Source organism: Musa acuminata, chromosome BXJ1-5 (genome assembly GCF_036884655.1).
Source record: "Musa acuminata AAA Group cultivar baxijiao chromosome BXJ1-5, Cavendish_Baxijiao_AAA, whole genome shotgun sequence".
Lineage (NCBI taxonomy): Eukaryota > Viridiplantae > Streptophyta > Magnoliopsida > Zingiberales > Musaceae > Musa > Musa acuminata.
The window spans coordinates 40,155,001-40,170,059 of record NC_088331.1 but is presented as its reverse complement, the minus strand read 5'-3'; the positions used below and the strand labels follow the sequence as shown (position 1 = coordinate 40,170,059).

The 15,059-nt window shown below is 37.0% G+C and overlaps 3 protein-coding genes and 1 long non-coding RNA gene across 4 annotated transcripts in view; 3 read left to right on the top strand and 1 right to left on the bottom strand.

Annotated features, from left to right (window-relative positions):
* The first annotated feature begins 2,769 nt into the window (after positions 1 to 2,769).
* Positions 2,770 to 3,408, top strand: LOC135673965 (protein RADIALIS-like 6). Its single transcript, XM_065183362.1, has 2 exons — positions 2,770 to 3,124; positions 3,326 to 3,408. The coding sequence occupies exons 1-2, from the start codon at positions 2,770 to 2,772 to the stop codon at positions 3,406 to 3,408; spliced, it is 438 nt and encodes a 145-aa protein (XP_065039434.1).
* Positions 3,409 to 5,460: 2,052 nt separating this feature from the next.
* LOC135673964 (kunitz trypsin inhibitor 5-like) lies at positions 5,461 to 6,069 on the top strand. Its single transcript, XM_065183361.1, has one exon. The coding sequence runs from the start codon at positions 5,461 to 5,463 to the stop codon at positions 6,067 to 6,069; it is 609 nt and encodes a 202-aa protein (XP_065039433.1).
* A 649-nt stretch (positions 6,070 to 6,718) lies between these two features.
* Positions 6,719 to 12,141, bottom strand: LOC103985760 (uncharacterized). The gene is made up of 2 exons (XM_009403576.3): positions 11,632 to 12,141; positions 6,719 to 7,915 (listed from the first exon to the last, which is right to left on the bottom strand). Exons 1-2 carry the CDS (start codon positions 12,002 to 12,004, stop codon positions 7,011 to 7,013), a joined length of 1,278 nt encoding a protein of 425 aa, XP_009401851.2. The 5' UTR covers positions 12,005 to 12,141; the 3' UTR covers positions 6,719 to 7,010.
* A 299-nt stretch (positions 12,142 to 12,440) lies between these two features.
* Positions 12,441 to 15,059, top strand: part of LOC108952929 (uncharacterized) — a 2,940-nt gene continuing 321 nt past the window's right edge. Inside the window, exons 1-3 of the long non-coding RNA XR_001978162.2 lie at positions 12,441 to 12,515; positions 12,650 to 12,814; positions 14,682 to 15,059. The exon at positions 14,682 to 15,059 is cut by the window's right edge and continues 321 nt beyond it. This is a non-coding gene — a long non-coding RNA (uncharacterized LOC108952929). The remainder of the gene's footprint in view (positions 12,516 to 12,649; positions 12,815 to 14,681) is intronic.

The following is a 15,059-nucleotide window of genomic DNA, read 5'->3' as shown; positions in this document are numbered from 1 at the left end:
CCCACCTCTCCGCCCCCGCGTGACAGTTGTTCGATCTTCTGCTTGGATAAGGGAGATATTTTATACAATTTTAGGGATATGATTATTTTATTCAATTTTGAACAATTTTATCATATATCATACATAGTACATAAGTCGATAATAAAAAATACAATGAATTTATATACTTTCTCAGTTGTTTGCATTTTCGAATGGATTTTCTTTCTTAGATAATTTCTATACTTTGAACAAAATATCCTCGATAAAATCATAAAAAGATAATGATATCTTTTGACTATATTTAATTTATTTTTTTACGATTAAACTATTTTTTTTAGATAATCCAAATCATATCAATTCAACTAAACCTAATTATTCAATTAATTTAATTTAATTATATATTATCCTTTGATTTTTTTAAATTACCTCCACCTCCACCTCCACCTTCATCTTCCATTCTGTCACTCCTCCTCCTCTCACACCACCTCCACCGTCTTCTTCTCCTTCTTCCCATTAATTTTGTCCTCCTCACCCTTTTACTTGGCTTTCTTTTTCCTCCCGCTCGTTATTTTCCTCTTATCGTCCTACTTTGTCATCTTCTCTCTCTTTTGCTTGGCTTTCTCCTCTACCTCTCGGTCTTTCTCCTAATCCTCTTCTTCATCAACCCCACACTTTATCTCCACCTTCTGCCTTATCTTATTCTCCCACCTCCCTTTCCCCTCTTCCCTTTTAAATTTAATAAGCGACATAATATTTATCATCATTTAACTATCAAAAACTCTATATCACACCACAATCAACACTAGTGTAATTATAGGATCACCATATCAAATCCGAAATAATATTTCACATTAATATTATATAAGTCCAAAATATAAGAGGATTATAAATAATAATATTTTTTTTCTCAGGTATATCCATGATATATACTATTCCTTGAGGTCTGAAAAATTGAAAGAGTAGACATATGAGCAAATAATAGCCCAATAAGTGCTACAACTTATATACCAATAAGAAATTATTACAAATACTTATAAACAAATAATTATAATTTTTATATTCAATTTATCAAAACATATAAAATATCAAATCATTCTTTCTATCAAACACCATATATAAGCTTTATTTTCATTTCAGAGTAACAAAATCAGCTAAATGGTATCAGAATAAGTAGCATATTCATACAAATAATCATAAATAATTATTCAAAAGTTAAATAAATATAACTAGACATATATATATTTATTTATTTATTTAAATTCACAATAAGTATAGCTAAAGGTGTGTATCAAAACAATAGTTATAATGGTACTAACAATTATGATAACATTGTATGTCATAGAATATTTATTCTTGTGTCGAGGCTTAGAAAAAATTAATTCCTAAAATATTTTTCAATGTGCAACCCCATTGGTAGGGTTCAGATTATAATCATACTAGTCATACAATATAAAGATATCAAATATATTTAAAAATAAATAAAAAAAATTATCTCTTATTTCAATCTAACAATTCATATAACATCTAAAATTAACCATTTCAATCCTTTTGAATAATTAAAACATCGAATTGATATTTTCAAAGTCAATACATATTTCATTTAATAAGTACAAACCATACATTTTCATAATGATTAAACAGATATATTAACTAACTGTAAATATATTTATATTATTCTTGAAAATAGATTAGACAGAGTTATTGGAAATTCACCCAACTTGATTCATGATTGGATATGATACGATCATGTTGATTGATAAACAATACTGAATAGAGAGATAATTTTTTAATGTTCTCGGTCTCTTTCTAGAGATAAAAGAGACTTATTACTTTGTATACTTTCGACTATCTATTGGCTATCCATAGAGCATCATTTTATAGTATTTTATCATATATCATAGCACATAATGGATAATGATAAATGACAACGAATTTCTATACTTAATTCCCATTGTTTGCATCTTTCTTTCTTCAACAAATTATCTATTGTGAGAAATGTCAGAAACCGCAAAAGCCACCGGAACAGAAGGGAGGCGATGGCGGACGACGAGGCAGCGGGACTCGGCTTCCATTTAGCGATCCGACCCAACCCAACACAAACTCGGGTCGAGCCAATTTGATCCAATTCGATTCATCGCATCACATAAATGCCTCACGTCCCACATCGCTTCGTATGCGGTAACGTAAAGTCGTGTCTCGAATGGCTCCCCACCCACATGATTTTGGCAGCTCGTATGCAACGACGCCCGAAATCCATCGGGTCGGGTCTTTCTCACCCTTAGCCGAACTCAACAGACTCCAAGAAACGCTACAGTTTGTTATCACCCGAACGACAAAGAGAAGGGGCGCTCTCAAGCGTTACGCGTTGCCTTATCTCAGGTCAGATGCCTTTTTCTCCGCCCTTCACTGGTTTACCGGCGGTTGCATCCCTTTCAAGAAAGCAAACAAGAATCGTTGCAACTGTTCCTCTCCGACTCATATAAATGAATAATCTGGCAAAATGCTGTAACTCGGTTTCAGTTCCAGAAAATTTCAGCGGTAAGCCTTTTCCTTCATTCTTTTGATTGTGGTCCTCTCCACATCTCCACAAACAAATCATATTTCTCCTTCCAATTGAATCATTGGGTAGATTTTTCGCGGTTACATATACTGTAATCAAGGATTGAATCCATGCTTTGCTTCTTCTTCTTTTTTATGCATATCTGATCTCTTACTTCAACTTCGTTGTGTTTATTGCTGGTTTTCTTGAAAGATTACATCCCGGCTTATACAGACTGCAAGTGAAGTAAGATGGATGCTGGGAAGCAGGGCAGCAGTTCATTTTGGACTCGGGAGGCGATCAGGGAATATGAAGTGGCCTTGGTTTCATATATTGAGGCCCATCGCATTCGCGTTCCTTGGGAAAAAGTTGCAGCATATCTGCCTGGAAGAACTGTGGCCGAAGTCAAAGAGCACTATGACGAACTAGTGGAAAGCATCTGCAGGACTCATCCTTATGCACTGTCTCTTCCCTACTGTCATCTACCTGAGGATTCTGCTGCTGGTTGTAGTGATGGCAACATGGGAAGTGTGGTTGAACCAACGAGAGACCAAGGAGAGATCACGAGCACCGCAGAGAGCAACCCTGGACAGGGGAACGACACAGGTAAGACTCATCAAACTTGTCCTCCTCAACATCAGAGATGTTGTGTTGTAAAATTCAACTTAGCTTTGGAAAAATGTGATGTCCTCCTCAACATCAGAGATGTCTTTCTTAAATAATTAATGGTTACATAGTGGAGTGCTGTTATTAAGTCTTATATAATCTTGATAATTTTTAATATATGAATTATGTATTTCTGTGCAGGTGGCGATTCTGTGATCACAGACGAGCATCATCCGTCAGAAGACGATGAACAGGGACAGGAGGCGTGGTCGAAGGCTCCATGACATTACCATCGTCGGCCACGACGATGATGTGCACATGCATGCGTCTCAAGGACCAATCACTGGTCGAGTCATTAGAGCTCGCATGCCCTCGGCAGATCCTGTCACTCAACCTTCTTTTCTTTTTCCTCCCCAGGCTTAGGGGGCTTAAGACTACTACTGGCATTGAGATGCGTGTGTCAGATTTTGGCAGTCCAAGATTTCGAGATTTGGTAGCATGATCGTTCTGAATAAAGGAGTAGGCATAGGAACAGGTTTGTAGAAGATGAGATTGGTGAAGACGTGCAGAGAAAAAAGCTTTGCAAATTACAGTCATTTTTGCATTCATCAAATGGAAGAAATAAAAGATATTAGCAACGGAAGATTGATAGATTATTGTTCTGTGTCTATATTGTTTTGATTTAACAACCTGCTTTATGTGGTTTACTAAATCTGAATGCATTGGTGTTAATATAATATTGAGATGAATGTGTAAAGTTAATAATACATATACAAATACTCGGAACAATTATGTATGACATTGATTGCTTCTAATGATACCATATATATATAGGAATACATGGAACATTTAGAAATTTGAAGTGAAGAAGAACTAAATGGATTTTAGTATTTATATAGCTCAATAATGATAAAAAAAGATCAATATAGCTTTGAGAATTATTTATTTTAGTTTAATGACTTCTGCATTATAGTAAATCTTAATTAGTGATCTGACTTTTCAAGAACAAACTTTGAATTAATCTGGCATGCACAAAAATTCGAAAAAAAATATAATCTTTTAGAGGATACCTTTTCACGGGATTCTCACTTGCAATGTATGTTAAGAAAGCCGGTCTTAGCCACTGAGAGGGAACAATATAGTTGGACTTGAATATTGTGCTTATTAAAATGAAAGTTCTTTCGATACAAAAATAATTTCCTTAAGTACACATAAGATTGCATGATATTCCCGCGCATTTTCTTAGTTTATTTTGAGGGTTTTACATATCTATCCTAATAAAATATTTCAAAAGGTATATTTGCCCTTGTAAAATTTGATATGCATTTTAAATATCTATTGACATAAGTATTGTTTAATAAAATTATATTTTATAAATTATTAAATAAATTTAACCTTCTAACATATTTAATATTTATTCAAAATTGAATACATAAATTTAATTTAAAATAATAAGTAAATAGATAAAATAAATAAATGAATGTTATGTATGTTATCTTATAAAAGAATTTGTATGGTCCATAAATATAATAAATAAAAAATGTAATCAAATATTATATAAAATATTTATATGAAAATATAATCAAATATTTATAAAGAATATAATCATCTAAATGAATGTAAAATAATTTTTTAAAATAAATAAATAAAATTTTACATTACATAAGATACAAATTATGTTGGTTTCTTGCTAAATAAATCCAACGAAGCAAGTGACATTGGAGACTCGAGAGACGATTAATCTAGGATGAAAGTAAAAATCAAGAGAAGGGGGAGAGAAAATGAGGGTTAGAATTTTCATTATATGATATCAATCTTATGATTTTAGAATATATTATATAATACTTTAAAATTTTTGAAAATTTTTATTAGCATCCAGAAAATACTTAAATACTGATACTATCATATCATACGATGATAGTATTAACATTTCAATATTTATAATACAACATCCATACCCAATATAATTTTTTTAAAAAAATCTATCAGAAACCAATTCATATCGTATTTGAAATGTGATCGGTGGATATTTATGGATGTTTTACTTGGGATCGATCCAATCCAAAATGTGCAACTCCCACCAGCTTGCATTATTGAGTTAACAATCACCACAAGTTGCTGCGATCTTTGACTACCAACACTTTTGTTTCGATAATCCAATCCTTTCTGCCACTGCTTTTCAAATAAGTCGGCTATGGATCATCGCTCCTCAAACATATACTACTGCTGAAGCTGCCAAAAAGTCAACATCCTACTCACCTCACATGCGTCTCTAGTCGATGCATTTCTCGTCTCCTTCCTATAATAACCATGCAACCACAGCAACCCTTTCAGCTATGGAGCCGCTCGTCCTGCTTCCCATCTTCCTCTACGCGCTCTCCGCGGAGGCAACGATATTTGCCTCCGTGCGCGACACGGACAGGCGGAGCCTCCGCCCGGGACACGAGTACTACGTGCTGCCCCTCATCCGCGGCCACGGAGGCGGGCTCTCGCTCGCCGCCCGCAGCAACGACACCTGCCCGCTCGCGGTGGCCCAGGAGAGCTCGGAGGTGAGCGACGGCCTCCCCCTCACCTTCTCGCCGGTGACCCCTAAGGACAAGTACGTGAAGATGTCGACGGACCTCAACGTATGGTTCGCCGCCGAGACCATCTGCGTGCAGTCGACCGTGTGGAGGCTGGGGGACGCCGAGGCTACCGGACGGCGACACGTGGTCACCGGCGGCCTCAAGGGGGATCCGGGGCTGGCAACGGTGAGCAACTGGTTCAAGATCGAGAGGTACGGGGAGAGCGACTATAAGCTCGTCCATTGCCCGAGCGTGTGCAGGTTCTGCAAGGTGGTGTGCGGGGACGTGGGCGTGTTTGTGGAGGGTGGGAAGAGGTGGTTGGGGCTCAGCGATGAGCCTTTCCCCGTCATGTTCAAGAATGCACACCCCGTCAAGCTCTAAACCTGTTTGATTAAATGCGCCGCACAATCTGCAATATGAGAACATGATCCCGGGGCTTTTTTTTATTGCATATAAAGTCTAATTCAGTGGCATTCTAAATGAATCCAAAGAACGTAATTTATCTATTTTATAACAAGATCAATTTGAGAAACTAATACGACACCGTGATGAATAGTAATGGAACACATGGGCGCTGTGACATCAATGTCTTCTTTCTCTACCACTACAGACATTAAATTCCCTAGTCTCTCTCTTCTTTGGGGATCGAAGATCCTAACACAGTCCATCACTCGATAACAATAAAACCATGACATTACAGTGTGCAATCTGGAATAAATGATAATAATAGTCCCATCACCTGTTCGAACAATTGGATTGCAGAATTCCAAGTCACTATATTCAAGGTTTATATCAAGATTACATAATTTGGTCGACATAGATCAGCATCAACTTGCACCAACTCTTAATGCAATTGCAGTCGATATTAATAACTTAAGCATGAAATAAAAATGTAATGCCTACTGCATTCCAGCTTATTCTAATAGCCACAATAGAACTAGATAACAAGTTCCAAACCAGGGAGCTATTTAGTTTTAAATCAAGTCCTATTAAGGAAGAGAGAAACAGTTTCTTTTTAGACAAAAATATATTATATGAAAGACTGCATTCAGAAGCTGGGATTTAAAGAGTATCAGTCTACAAAAGCCTGCAATCAGTCAGCTACAGATTCTGGAAATTTACAGTCGGATAGGTTTAATAACATAAATACAACACTGCGGTAAACACAACTCCAAGTTCTGTCATCACGATATTAACATATCTTAGCCACACAGAAAGGTATACTTACTTTCTTATGGCTGAAAAGGAATGACAGTTGATCATGGTATGAGCTTGTCCATTAGGCACTTGATAGGGAAGTGGTCATTGTCTTGGTTCATGTCTTAAAAGAAGACATCAACAATAGTTTCATTTTCGGATAAGCTGCCATCATAGTTTGTTTTACAGCATTCAGGAAACTGCAATCCAGCCTGCTGACAACCCAACCTTGTAATATGAGGGCATGATCGCAGGTCAACGTACTCCAGGGATTTGCAGAATTTCAACATGGAGCCTACGCCAGAAACTGTGATCTTCATGCAGTTACTCATCTTTAAAACCTTCAGTTGCGACTCAAATCCTCCCATTCCAACTGACTGGAAAGCCAAATCGGTTAGTTTGTCACAGCAACCTATGTCGAGAGCTGCAAGATGTCTACAGTTTGACAGCACAGAGTTCAAGGATGAGTCTGTAATGTTTAAACACCAGTCCATCCTTAAGCTCCTTAGGCTGTCGCAACAAGCAAGCGACAGGGCCTTTATAGATTCATCTGTAACATCGCGGCATCCACCAATTACAAGAGTTTCAAGGTTATGGCAGAAGTGGGCCAAGGAAAATATGGATTCATCACCAACTCTGAAACAGTCCAACAACTTGAGAATCTTCAACGATGATGACGCAACCTCAGCAATTCTTGAGACTCCAATATCACCAATTTTGGTGCATTTACTAATATCTAAAGAGTTAATATATCGACAACCATCAGCAAGAGCTGAGAGCCCAGTGTCTGTTATGTTGTTGCATCCTGCCAATCCTAGATCTTCTAGGCATGAGCAGCTCCTAGACAGTGCTATTAGTAACTCATCTGTTACAGATTTTGATCCAGCTACATGCAACCTTTTCAAAGAGGAACAACCCAAAGCAACAGCCACCAATCCTTTGTCCGTAATTTTTCTACACTGGGAAACATCTAGGGACTGGAGGGATGGAAGGTCATTTCCCAGAGAAATCATCCCAACATCAGTGACACCTTTGGAACAGAAGCCACATAATCCATATTAGACTACTAGAATCTGAAAGTAAAACATTGTATTTTCTCTGATGACAGGAGAGGTGATGGCTGGAACGAGTATAATCTAATGTTATCTCCAACTTGCAAAATTTCATGTCACTAACAACTATAACAAGATACGAGTATGATACTGATACAATTTTAATGTCATAAATATGCTGAAAACAACAGAGAAACAACCGTAATCACAGACATCAAGAATCAGCCTGATGTACCTAAGTATTACCATTTAGGCACACAAAATTCCAACAATAGAAGCTAAAGAAGATTCCAATTACAAGAATTAATTGTAGGATAAGGTACATGCATTTGTAATATATCAAGAAATGAGTTGACATTACTTGCTAAATGAACAATAAATAACTTATGAGAATGTGCAATTGAGTAGATAGAAACAATTAATTGCCCAAGTCATTATAGGCAATCTTTTCCAAGTGTTTTGTGACATTGAAAGACTGAAGTGCATTCTAAAGCTTACAACACGATAAAAAATTAACATTTTTCACATTATAAGATTCCATCTTTATCACCAAAGAGTTGCATCTATCAATCATTCCAGAACACTAAGAAGAGCATATAAACTTAAGAGTGGAACATTCAGATGTCAAACCATCTTAAACCTCATCTAGTAAACAATCATGTTTTTTACAATAATTGACTTTTTTTTACATAAATTATCATAATAAGTTCGTACCACCAACAACAATTACTTAACATCAAGGTCCATTAAGCATAAGTACTATGACCAAGGCTCAAATAAAGAAGAAGCATTTGCCACATCTACAAATTTCCTATAAAATACCAGTATTTGTCGTTTCTCTGCATGTGCATAACCTAAGAATTAGTTGGATCATTACATAACTCCATCAAATCATATCACTGTTATCATTGAATAATCAAAAAAATCTGCACACCTAGTCAAATCTATAGGCTATACATTGTTCTAAACAAAGACGACCCTTTTCAAATAAATAAAGATCTAATTTTAACTAATCAAATTAATTCATGATGTTATAACTGTGACCTCTTTAATTATTATTATTAATTCAGTTGGTGGGGTATAGTTGTCATTTGCACTAAGATTTTATCATGATAGCAATAACATGATTGATTTGCTAGTGTGAGGATGATTACATGGGAATTGAGTAAAAATGACACTATGCATGTGATGTCATTACTTAATTGGCATTCCTCGCTCTTCTTCCTTATGTTGATGGTGGATGGGAGATCAAGGAGTCCATGGGGGTTTCACCAAATGGATTGAGGTAGGCATCCCATCCTCTCTCCTAGTTTAATCTTATTATCATATCTCACATATTGATCTCACAAAATGCATCCCTAAACATTAATCTCGCAAATATCATCCATGTTACCAATGTTTATGCTTTCCTCTCAAATCCAAATTTTTTAACATGTATCAATTGATATGCTGCAAAAACTTACTATATATTGGTTTTTGCTCAAAATTTATGCTTCCTGTCAGAGATAGATGGATTTACAAATTATGTTCTACATGTGAAATAGAAATCATATGTCAAACATCTTTTATGGAGTCTTTCTAATCATATTTTTATCATCATTTCATGAAAAATAAGTGTTATTAAACAAACGAAAATGCTATTGTATTCAGGTCCGCTGCCATGTCAATGATCCACATCATCAGCCATGGCATCATTGATCACTGACACACTAGGGTTGATCACTACCACATCAATGTTGATTTGTGTCATGTCAACGGTGATTGTTGACACAATAGGCTACCATGTAGCCCACACAAAATTTGTCATGTTATCACTAACCATTGTCATGTCAACATTGACCTTTGTTATGTCAGTGTGATTGTTGACATAGGAGGCTACATATCAATTTGCATAGAATCTAAGTGGACCAATCTTGAATGATCCATCCCACCACCTAGCTCAAATCAGTGCAATTGGGATAGAGTAAATTGAAACCAGATTAAATGACTTGAACCTGTCCTCTGTTGATTAAACCCATGCCACATTAAATCATGCATCCACATACATATACATATATATAACATATAAATTGGAGTCAAAAGAGACGAATAGCATGTGGCAAGGAATTTAATTTACAAAGTATAGAAATCAATCACGTATGATAGATTTTGTTATGCATTATATATTTAAATTTATTTACTTGCCCTTATAGCATTTATACTTGAGATTTTAGGAGGTCTAAATCACTAGTTCTAGGTTGCTATAGAATTCAATATGACCTAATAATCTCATTCTTGTCATTTAACAATACTTCAAATTTTTTTACATTTTTGGATTTTTTTGTATTTTTATGAATTGTATTTTTCTAAAGTTTTTGTATATTTATTAATTACCTGTACTTTGGTTTAGTTACTGCTCAAAGGCCTACACCAAGGGTAGCCGACTGACTTAGCCAACATAACCAACCCACTGATTGAGCCCGCATAGCCTGCTTGGCTTATGTAGAATTAAGTTTGTCAAATCTGGACTAGGTGCATGGCTTGGGTTCAATTAGGATGTGATTGAGTTCGATCGGATGTAATGATTGGGTTCAATCTGGTTGCATGGCTAGGGTTCAAAATCATGATGTGATTGGGTTCGACCATATATAATGACTGGATTCAAATTAAGTCAATTAAATAAGGTTCAATACTGTTTCAATTTACTCCAGCTCAATTATATTGATTTAGGCTACGTGGTTGGGCTAGACAATTTAAGACTGATCCACCTAGATTTCATGCAAACTGTCATGTAACTTGTTGTATCAACAGTCATACTAACATGACAAAGGTCAATGCTAACAATGACAACAATCAGCAATGATATGACAAATTTTGTATAGACTGCAGTGCAGCCTGTTGTGTCTATAATCACCATTGAAATAACACAACTCAATACCGGTATGACAGTGGTCGGTAACGTGCTAGTGATCAACAATGATGTGGTTGATGATGTGGATCGCTGACATGACAACAAACTCGAATTCAACTATTTGTTTATTTAATAACACCTATTTTACAAAAATGATGATAAAAATCCAATCAAAAAAGACTCCACATAGGAAGATTGATACATGATTCCTACTTCGCATGCAGAACATAATATATAAATTCATCTATCCCTAATAGAAAGCATAAATTTCTAGCATAAAGCATGATATAGTGAGTTTTCACATAATATCAATTGACATATGTTAAAAAAATTGAATTTGAGAGGAAAACATAAACATTGAATATGAGAGGAAAACACAAACATTATAATATGGATAATATTTGTGAGATTAGTTTGAGGATATGAGATGTGATTATGAGATTAAATTAGGGGAGAGAGAGGATGGGACACTTACCTTAATCCTTTCACGATGCCCCCTTCATCTTTCGATGAAACTCCCACAAACTCCTCGACCTTCAGTCCACCGCCGGGGAGACAAGAATGAGAAAAGCGAGGAATCCCAATCAAGCAATGATACCATCTACTTATTCCCTCATGTAACTATCTTCACACCAATAAATTAATCAAGTTGTTGCTATGATAATAAAATCATAGTGCAAATGATAACTATACCCCCAACTGAATTATTAATAATAATGAAAGAGATCATGGTTATAACACACGAGATGAACAAGCAACCATCAAAAAGAAGAATCTCTATAGTGAAAGACCAAAAGATCTCACCTTTACAGTTCTGGAGATCGAGGAAACGTAAATTCCAAAATCCAGCGGCAATGACAGCAAGATCTGAGTCGGTAACTCCAGGGTAGAACGATCTCGAGGCGGATTGAGAGAGGTCAAGCTCAAGGAGACCCGGAAACCGGTCGGTCATCCGGCGGAGCATGGCGGGGCCGGCCCGGGCCCGGAGGCGGCGGCGCTCCGAACTCTGAAGGCGGAGCCAGCGCTTACAGACGAGCCCAAACAGGTCCCTCTCATCTTCCTTCTCCAGCCACGCGAACACAGCCCGAAGCTCGTCGTCGGTAAGGGCGTCATTGATGCAGATACTTGCCCCCTCCTCCTTCGGCCGATCCCCGCCATTCAACCTCGCCGGGGCCATATGAGATCGCGAAACAGAGGAGTGGACAGGATTCAATTGGGCGCCCGCACGAAGAAAGGATTAGGATTTCGGTGTGAGGAACCCTAATCGTAGCCGGCCCGGTCGGGCCTCCTCCTCGCGGTTTCTCTTCCCCGGTACGTCTTTTATCTGACGTTGGCGACTGACGCTAAATATAGTCTTTTAATTCATCATCTCATCGGGACACCCACATCATCCAAACCGTCAATCTCACGCCATCTCTATGATTTGGATGGTCAGGCGCAGCTAAGTTAGACGATTATGATCGGTGTAATAATAACGTGGATAATTACGCCACGTTGATTGACGATTCCGTAACTCGGTCGGGTTGGACCCGGTTGACTCATAACTTACTCGGCTGAGTCACACCATTTCCTTTCGGATATAAACGGCAACTCCCTCCAAAGATGCCATCTTCCTGTCGTCGGCGACCCTCTTGGTCCTCGCAGGCCAAGAGATCTCCACGAATTCGTCATTGTTCTATCCCGAAATAGTACGATTCAAATATTTTTTTTACTAATATGATTCTTTATGTTCCTCCGTTCGTGATCGATTGATTTTTTCCTTACAAACCCTAGCTTTCGGTTCTTGATCTCCTTTTTGTCTTTCGAATCTTTATTGAAGTAGTTTGTGACGAGTGGAGTTATTTGATTGCTTGATTAATATATTCATATCAAAATCGGATCAATACAAGCGGAGATTGCGGCGCGGAGAACACGCTGAAGTCAGGGGATGTTACACCGTGCGAGGAATGCGGATACCGCATCTTTTACAAGAAGCCCACATGGAGAAGTATGTGTTGTCTGGTTCCCATTATACTTACTGTTCACTGTGCTCAAAGGTTTTAGTTTGTCGATGGAAGAATTAGTCAAATATTTTATCATTTAGCTGACATTTGAACACCCTGGAACTGGAAATTGGCCGCCTAGTAATTGAGATTAGGAGTGCTTAAGATCGAGTAGATGCTCCAGTAGGTCCAAGGGATTAGTGGTGCATGACGAGGTAGAAGAAGATCTGAGAAAACATTTCTTGAAACTATAATGGCTTTTAGTTTGTCTAGTAATGTTGCCTTCAGCAGAGCTCAATGGTAGGAAAGGACCCATGCTACCAAGTCAAAATGTTTCGAGTCTTGTGGCTTGTTGTGTTAGTGTTGCAATGCTCCTATCTGAGTATATTTCTCCATGAAGTTATCACATATGTATGCTCCAGTAGGTCCAAGGGATTAGTGGTAGAAGAAGATCTGAGAAAACATATATTGAAACGATAATGGCTTTTAGTTTGTCTAGTAATGTCACCTCCAGAAGAGCTCAATGGTAGGAAAGGACCCATGCAACCGAGTCAAAATACTTTGAATCTTATGGTTTGTTGTTTTAGTGTTGCAATGCTCCTCTATGTCTATATTCCTCCATGAAGTTATCGCATATGTATTCACTATTAGCCCGATAGTTGTTGCCAATTAGACATGTTTGATCGATGAATTGGAAATTATCCAATCCTGGAGGAGTTGTTTCTTCATCCTTGGGTCATCAGTGTTAATTAATTATCTCGACTAACACATCTTTGTTACTTCCTACGTCAGCTAAATTAGGATCTTACTGATGATATTAGGATGTTAAACTTTTTACCGAATGGTTTGTTGTTTCTTCACTAGATGATGAATTTTTGAGTTGCTATATGCTAAAATAGATTTTCATGTCTATTTAATATCCTTGTAAACTAAAGCCTTTCGCTATTTCTGGTCATAGAAATTTTCGTTCCACGAACCAGTGTTGCAAAATGTTGTTGAGTTGGTGTAGACTCCCAAGATTTTAGTTCTTTTTGAGGCCTGATAAATAAGTACCTTAGTCCAATATGACTGAGATTTATTTTTCTTTTTTGAGTCAGATAAGTAATATGTTGAATAAAATCTTAATTGAATTTCCATATTATGTAGTATGTTCATACAGTGTTGCAACCTCAACCTCTTTGTTTCATGCTGATAATAAATATATGGTTCAAGTACAAAATATGACATGTAGCTATTTTTCCAATCTGCTATATGGGCTTGTGATGCTTGTTAATATAATTGCTGGTATGGCTTCACTCCTCAGTCAAGCAAATGCTAACATGTTCCAATAAATATACCATGACTCTTTGACTTCTTTAAATATTTCTGTAGCATCACCAATGAGAAACTTTATTAGATTTCAATTGCATGAATCTATTTTATTAAACGGTGGATTACATTCGATATGGTTGATCTTAAACAATTGGCACATTATGATTCATTACGATTGTTATGATTCGTGACATCATGATAAAGAAGTAGTTTATTGCTTTCTTTTTCGTCTATTGGATGAGCGTAATTAGGTAGTCTGAAACACCCCACTGTTACATCAAGTTCCATGATCATCCACCCAAACAGCCTTTACCACATTGTTTTGAGCTCTGATGAGCAGAGTAATGGATGTATCATGCAATTAATGTAATCTAGTTTATATTATGCTTTAGAAAGCAAAAAAAGAGAACTTATGCTGCCTCAGAGATAAGCTATTTCTTGAAGTTATACAATCATTGATGGCACAAGAACATTCATCGCACTTTAAGATGGCAACATGAGCTTGAGAAGTCTCTCCAACAAATTTCTTACTTTGATCATTATCTTATTTGTCATTTACAGGCCTCTCATCTTGACTTCCGAGTCCTTCGTTCAATCTAGTATAAGCTTCAAGGACTTATTCAATACGCGCTTCATGTTGACTCGAGGTGACATGATGACCAGGATCCAACAACTCGTTCGACCTATAGCTTCTTCATTGACCAAGGCTTCAAAGTCTTCTTTCACGAAGTTGGCATTTGATTTCCATGGCACCCACTCTCGTAGTTAACAATGTCTTCGTTTACGCGTTGGAACAGCAGGATTTGTTGGTCATCGTCAATGGATTCCATTCATCGAGTAAGATGCTTACTTGCAGGTGACCTACTAAAAGCCAACGGAAGCAAAAGGCTGCAAGAAGAAAACACTAGTCTTTTTTTGCAGTCAATTCAACTCCGAAGA